Source organism: Mustela nivalis (assembly GCF_964662115.1).
Source record: "Mustela nivalis genome assembly, chromosome: 10".
Lineage (NCBI taxonomy): Eukaryota > Metazoa > Chordata > Mammalia > Carnivora > Mustelidae > Mustela > Mustela nivalis.
Window position 1 is genome coordinate 108239386 of NC_139029.1, and position 6676 is coordinate 108246061.

The window sequence follows — 6676 nt, forward strand, 5'->3', positions numbered from 1 at the left end:
TTTACTTCTGTACTCTTCCTCATAAAAACCCATAACTTCAGTCTAATCTTACGATTAGAAAAAATCAGACAAACCCATACTGAGGGATAGTCTACAAAGTAGCTGATCTGTACTCCCTCAAAATGGTCGACATCACCAAACACAAGGGAACTCTGAAACACTGTCAGTCACAAGGAACCTAGGAGATAAGATGACTAAATATTGTGGAGTATCTTAGGTGGGATCCTGGAACAGAGAAAGACATTAGGTTAAAACTAAGGAAATTGGAGTAGGTCATGAACATTAGTTATTATATCATTATTGCTTTGTTAATAGTAATAAGTGAACCATATCCATGTAAGATATTAATAATATGAGAAACTGGGTGGGAAGTATGTGGAAACTCTCTGTACTAGATCATCAACTTTTTTGTAAATCCAAAGCTACTCTAAAAAATAAGGTCTATTTAAAAAAGAAAACAAAACATCAAAATCTAACTCTCCAAAGAAAACAAGTGCATACTCTGAGTTTTTTCTGATTACTTCTCCCTTTGCCCCAGTATTCCTGCCCAGTCTTACCCAGACTTCTCTTAACTTTTGTTCTGTTAGGAACTCATCCTCATTCTATAAGTACAGACGTCCCTTACTTACTATGGTTGGACTTAACGATTTTTTGACTCTGCAATGGTGTGGAAGCAATATGCATTCAGTAGATACCATACTTCAAATTTTGAATTTGGATCCTTTCCTGAGCTAGCAATATGTGGATGATACTCTCTTGTGATACTGGGCAGAGGCAGGGAGCCCCAATCTCCGTCAGCCACACAGTCATGAAGGTGAATAGCTGATACTCTTATAACCATTCTGTACCTATACAACCATTCTGTTTTTCAGTTTCAGTGCAGTGTTCAGTAAGTTGCATGAGTGCCATTCAGGTCTTTTGAGTCTAGCTGCCTGTGGCCGTCTCAACAGGGATACCCCCGGCATAGCCTCATGGCTGTGGTAAAATAGAGTTAGGTGGCTTGAGATAACCTGCCTGAAATGATGGAGTTAAATAGTTAAAAACAGGTAATTTGAAGCATTAAAGGGAGAATTTTCCCGAAAAAGGAGAAGGCCCTAAGTCCTGCTGCGATTGGTGGCAGTAAAGGCTACAGAAATGTCAGGGATGGTAATAGCTACAGTGGCCTTGGATCCGTGTATCTCCAGCCTACTGAGAACTTCCATGATTCCAGTGGGCCCAACCTTTACTTTCTTTAGTGACTCTGTCACTATCACTCATTAGGACTACTCTTGAGACTCTCCTCTTCCTACCTTGCTTAATTCTGCTTCTATCACTTTTCTAAAGCTTTCCTTAGCCAAGTAGACCCCCATAAAACTCTTAGAGGCCATTCTGCAGAGAGAACAGCAATGAAGGGGCCAGAAACCTACTGAAGCCCCCATACCTACCTCTTTGATATCTTCCCAGAGCCCCTCCCAAAGTGAGGAGATGGGAAATCAGAGGTGCTGGGCTGAGCTGGACCTGGTGTGTGGTGTAAGGCAGTGTTGAACTGAGGTGGACAGATCCTCCTTCCCCCAAACAGATTAACTGGTCCCAGCTTCATGACCAGCAATTGGCAAGCAAGCATTGCTTTCAGGTCTATGAATGAAGTTTCGGTTTGGTATTGGTTTGGTTTCCTTTTAAGAAACTCATGAATAGGTGCACCTGGGTGGCTCAGTGGGTTAAAGCGTCTCTGCCTTTGGCTCAGGTCATGATCCCAGGGCCCTGGGATCAAGCACCGCATCTGGGCTTTCTGCTCAGCAGGGAGCCTGCCGCCCTTTCTCTCTCACTGCTTGCCTCTCTGCCTACTTGTGATCTCTGTCATAAATAAAAATTTTTAAAAAATCTTTAAAAATAAGTCATGAATATATTGGGTGATTTGGGGAGCAGAGTTAAAGAATGTTTTTCTTCCTTTAAGTACTGGCCAAGAGAGTCTGTTGCAACCACTGACCCACAAACAGGTTTTTATATGGTGAGAAGCAGAGGAGAAAAGACAAAGAGAATACAGGATCCCAGGACTTCCAGGATTTATTCTGTATTACTGTACACACTCACAGATTCAACTATAATAATGGGGACAAAGTCAGGGTTACTGTAGTAACTGTCTCTTCAGGCAGAGGTTCTGGCCGCCAGAGGCTGGGACTGAGCTCATCAGGGGTGGTTGCTGGACAATACCTTCCCCTTCCCTCAGCCCCACTGAAGAAACAGAAGGACAGGATCGGGCAGGTTCACAGATGAGACAGGCCTCCCAGGCTGGGGACCTGAGATTAGTGAGGCCACTAGCTTTTTCTTCACTTCTGTGGGATGGCCTGAGAGCCTTTGGAACATTAGGGGGTGCTTACTTATGTTTTGGAGGGCCATGCACCTTCTGCTTCTGCTGTTGCTGCTCCGTCAGGGGTAAGACTTCTCCCTTCAGTGGCTGAACCAGCTGGGTCTCTTGGACCTCACCAGGAGCTGGGACAATTGCAGGCTGCTCCATCTGCCCCTCCTGCTGCTCTGCTGGCTCTGGCTGCTGCTCCTGTTCTTCCAGGAGCTGGTCTCCTTTCTTTTCCAGTGGCTCATTTCTCTTTGCTAGCTCTTGATCCAGTTCCTGGTCCAAGAACTTTTTTTCCTGTTTTAGCTCTTCCTTTTGCTGCTGCTTCCTTTGTGCTTGCACGTGCTCCAGTTGCTGCTCCAGATTTTTTGCTTCCTGATGTTCCTCACACTGTTCCTTTTGCTGCTGCTGTTGTATTTTCTGATCCTGTAGCTCCTCCTTCCACTGTTCCAGATGCTGTCCCAAGTGTAATTCCTGCTCCTGTAACTCTTGCAGCTGCTGATGTTCCAGATGCTCTTCCAGGTGAAGTTCCTGTTCCTGTGATTCTTGCTGCTGCTGTTCCAGATGCTGATCCAGGTGCAGTTCTTGCTTCTGTGACTCCTGGTGCTGCTGCTGCTCCAGATGCTGTTCCAGGCACAACTTCTGTCCCTGTGCTTCTTGTTGCTGCTGCTGCTGTTCCAGGCACAGTTCCTGCTGCTGTGATTCTTGCTGCTGCTGTTGCTGATCTTCCAGATGCTGTTCCTGCTGCTCTGATTCTTGTTGCTGCTGGTGCTGCTGCTGTTCCAGATGCTGTTCCTGCTGTTGTGGCTCACATTGTTGCTCAGTTACCCCCTTCACAAGAGTGGTGTGTTTCTCCCCATGCTCCAAGAGGACCTCCCCTGGGAGCTTGGAGGGCATATTCTGGCACAAGGCAGGTATTGAAATTGGTTGTTTCACTTGCTCCTGCTGGGTATTTATGGGAGGAGAAACAGGCTTGAGGGGCTCTTGACTGAGGGCAGGGGGCAGAGTCACTGGCAGAGTATGTTGCTGGGACATCCTGGAAGCTGATTTAGATAAGCCTGAAAAACAGCAGGGGTCAGAAGGGTGACTAAAGGCAGATGGAGTGGATGAATCCCCAGAATCTGCAGAACGGTCTGGTTTGTTAGCATCCCTTCTCCTTCCTTGCATTGGGGCTCTCCTATCCACTCTGGGCTATGTTTCCCAGAAGCAACAGAGTAGAGGGGAGGAGAGGAGGGCTGAGAAAGGCCCTGCTGGGAGCCTCTTATTCCCTGAAAGAGCCAAAAAAGAGGTCCATCTTCAGAGTTACTGGGTGACAATGGACTGGGTGCCATTTCTTGCCTCTGTCCCTACTTCTGACCTCTACTGATCAAGAAAGGGAGATGAGTTCTGGGGTTCAGATGGGAAGAGGTGAAGTCCTAGGAAAAGAGAGGTCCTCCAGGACTACTGAGTCCTGGAAAATCAGTCCATGGACACACCTGGACTACTCACACAACATAGTATCAGCTTAAGTGTCCACTAAAAGATTGCATGTTTCTGAGCAGGTCACTTAATCTTGCTGGGCCTCAGATTTTCCTCTGCAAAATTAACAGATTGGCCTGTTCAACTCCAGGGGTTTCTCTCATGACCTTCAGAAATTTAACTACAATGCTTGCACTTGGGGGATGGGGTGGGGGGAGGGGCTGGAAAGTTGCTGGGAAGTGGAGCCAGTTCGTTCAAGTCCTATACTTCTGAGTTGGGTTTTCCAGTTCCTGCTTTGCCTGGGTTTCTCCAAATGATTTTCCCCATTTTGCCGTTCTCTCTTCTGCAGCACAACAAGAGTTACATGCATTTTCCTCAAACATGCCCCCCTAAAGAAGGCACAATCACAGTAAGCCCAAATCAAATATCCCCATCTTATCTATTCTCTCTCTCTCTCTCTCTCTCTCTCTCACACACACACACACACCCCACAACATCAAACCAAGGAAAAATGGGACAGGAGGGAAGGGGATTGCTTTGAATTCTGTGTTTCCATGCCATGGCATGTCATTTAGCATAGTGACCTGAGCTCTCCTAGAAAGACACGCAGTCTAGGTGAATCCAGCCTGAGAGTGATACATGCACCCACCCAGGCTGGCCACTCTAGCCACATTCTGGTGTGTTGGATGTCCCTGGTGCCAGCCCCAGTCCTTCCAAGTAATACTTACCAGACTCACAGTCAGGACAGCTGCAGAGGCCTCTAGTGGAGTTCTGAGCTGAGCAGGGGCCAGGGTTCCTTTTATATGGTTCCCCAGCCCAACTTCCTTCCCTGGTCGAAGGAGATGGACTGGTTTCACCACTCAGGTTGGTCAATTTCCTTCAGCCCCTTCCTGACTCATCCCAGGCACCTGAAGCAGAAAATCCCTCAGGGCTCCTTTTCACAGAGACACCCAGAGAGCTCTGGGGGCTCTGTCACTCCTGTGATACTCATCTGACCTGGGCATGGGGAGGCGAGGGAGGCATCTTGGGAAACTAGTCTCCTTTTCCTATTGCTTTGTGACCTCAACCAATCCTTTTCTCTGAATCTTAATTTCTTCACTTGTAAAACATGTCATCCTGATAATTAGACCTGGAGATTCATTTCCAAGGGCATGGAATGGAAAGTTATGTGTTTCTATGGTATGTTCAAGCTGGAGTAGATGATGTCAAGGTGGGAAGAATAACATCTCATGAAGAGATGGGGTTGTTGGAGATTCTTTTGCCCACCAGCCTATGTCCTACTCTTGGGATGTATCTGCAACACCATTCTGTATGGAAATAAACCCTGTCCTGAGGGAGTCAGACTTTAGACCAGAAGGGTCAAGTAGAAGGCTTACAGAGGTCTTCTGCTGTGAGCTAGGGGCTGCCTAGGTCTCATGCCCAAGTTTGTAGTTAGAGAAGTTCTCAAGAAAGCCATACTCATAAATACTCCAAATCACAAACCACTCACACAAGGAAACAGGTATTAAATAATATAATATATGATAAATATTGCTTTTTATTGCTTTTTGTATAATTTTTTTTTTTTAGAATGCATAAAGGCATAAAGCTCAAAACCAAATTATCCATTGCTTTCTCCAAATCATTCTCCAAAAATAACTTAAGCAACTCTTCAGGGTGGGGGGTGGAGCTTATGCCTCCTCAATGCCAAAACTGAAACAGCTCATCTGGAATAAAATCAAAATTCACTGCCATGGTTTCAAAGGCCCTCATTAGGTATCCTCAGTACCTAGGAAAAGTCCAGTTTTCCTCATCTCAGGGTTTAGTGTCTTCCATCTCAGCCCACAGGCTTCTTCAGGGTCCCTGGCTCTTTGCATCTTTTGTCTTCTGCTAAGTGCTGGGGTCTGCCAGAGAGCCTTCCTTGACTCCCTACTTGTCTTCTGGTTTACTTCACTTCACTAATAACAGTTGAGAGCCCTTTTTGTATTTGTTCACCTGTTTCTTTTTAGTCTTTCCCCCAGAAAATAAGCTCCATAAGGAGGGATTTTGCCTGCTATGTTTTCTTCCATGTTCCCAGAATTTATCATAACCACCATATATACAAAGTGCTCTATAGATACTAGTTGAAGGAATGAATGAATGGTGAATCTGAGCATCTGGAGATAGCCACTATTAAACATTTTAGCATTGTGCATGTATACATGTGTATATAAACAAAATGGAATTGTGACTTTGCTTTTCTTTGTAATGATTGAGTAATAGCTTATTTCGAAGACATCATTTACTTATTGATTTATAACAACTAATCAAAAGGAAATATTAGAATAATATGAAGGCAAGTAAGTACTCATTTCTGGAGTACCAAGTTTAGTAAGTTACATTAAGTAAGTTAAGTAACTTAGCTTAGTAAGCTAAGTTTATGGAGAGTCCCAATTCCAGTGGTTTCCTGATATGTACCTCCTTCCCAGCCCCAAACAGATCTATTTATAATGTTAATTTTTCCATGTGCCTGGGGCTCATGGCAAAAAGACAGGTGGTTCATTCTCTCCCCAGGAATACTATCCTCTACCCTTGTCCAGTCTGTTCCCTGAACCCACCCAGGACCTCACACTCCCTGTAGCACAGGGATAAGCTATCTTCTGAGGTAGGGAAAGCCCTCTTCACACCCTCTGCCTTCCCCCTCCCCCATGAAGAATTAACCAAGCATCCTCACATGGGCACCCATGACTTGCATTCAGATGCTGACCTCACATGGGAGGAATCTGCCTCTCCCCAGCTCTTGACAGTCAGTCCCAGGACAGCAGGCCTTGCTCAAGGAAGTCACACCGGTCTTATGGGTTTCTAGGGGCTTCTATCTGCCAGATCTGCCTCCCGCCCTCTGATTCACAGCATAATGAGAGGTTTGAGGGG

General features: G+C 45.7%; 1 protein-coding gene across 1 annotated transcript; it reads right to left on the bottom strand.

The window, feature by feature from the left end:
• Positions 1–2025: 2025 nt before the first annotated feature.
• IVL (involucrin) lies at positions 2026–4555 on the bottom strand. Its single transcript, XM_082685804.1, has 2 exons — positions 4516–4555; positions 2026–3387 (listed from the first exon to the last, which is right to left on the bottom strand). The coding sequence occupies exon 2, from the start codon at positions 3362–3364 to the stop codon at positions 2354–2356; it is 1011 nt and encodes a 336-aa protein (XP_082541930.1). The 5' UTR covers positions 3365–3387; positions 4516–4555; the 3' UTR covers positions 2026–2353.
• Between the last annotated feature and the right edge of the window lie 2121 nt (positions 4556–6676).

Coding starts and splice junctions, on each gene's coding strand:
- IVL (XM_082685804.1), bottom strand. CDS start 3,364: ATGTCCCAGCAACATACTCTGCCAGTGACTCTGCCCCCTGCCCTCAGT.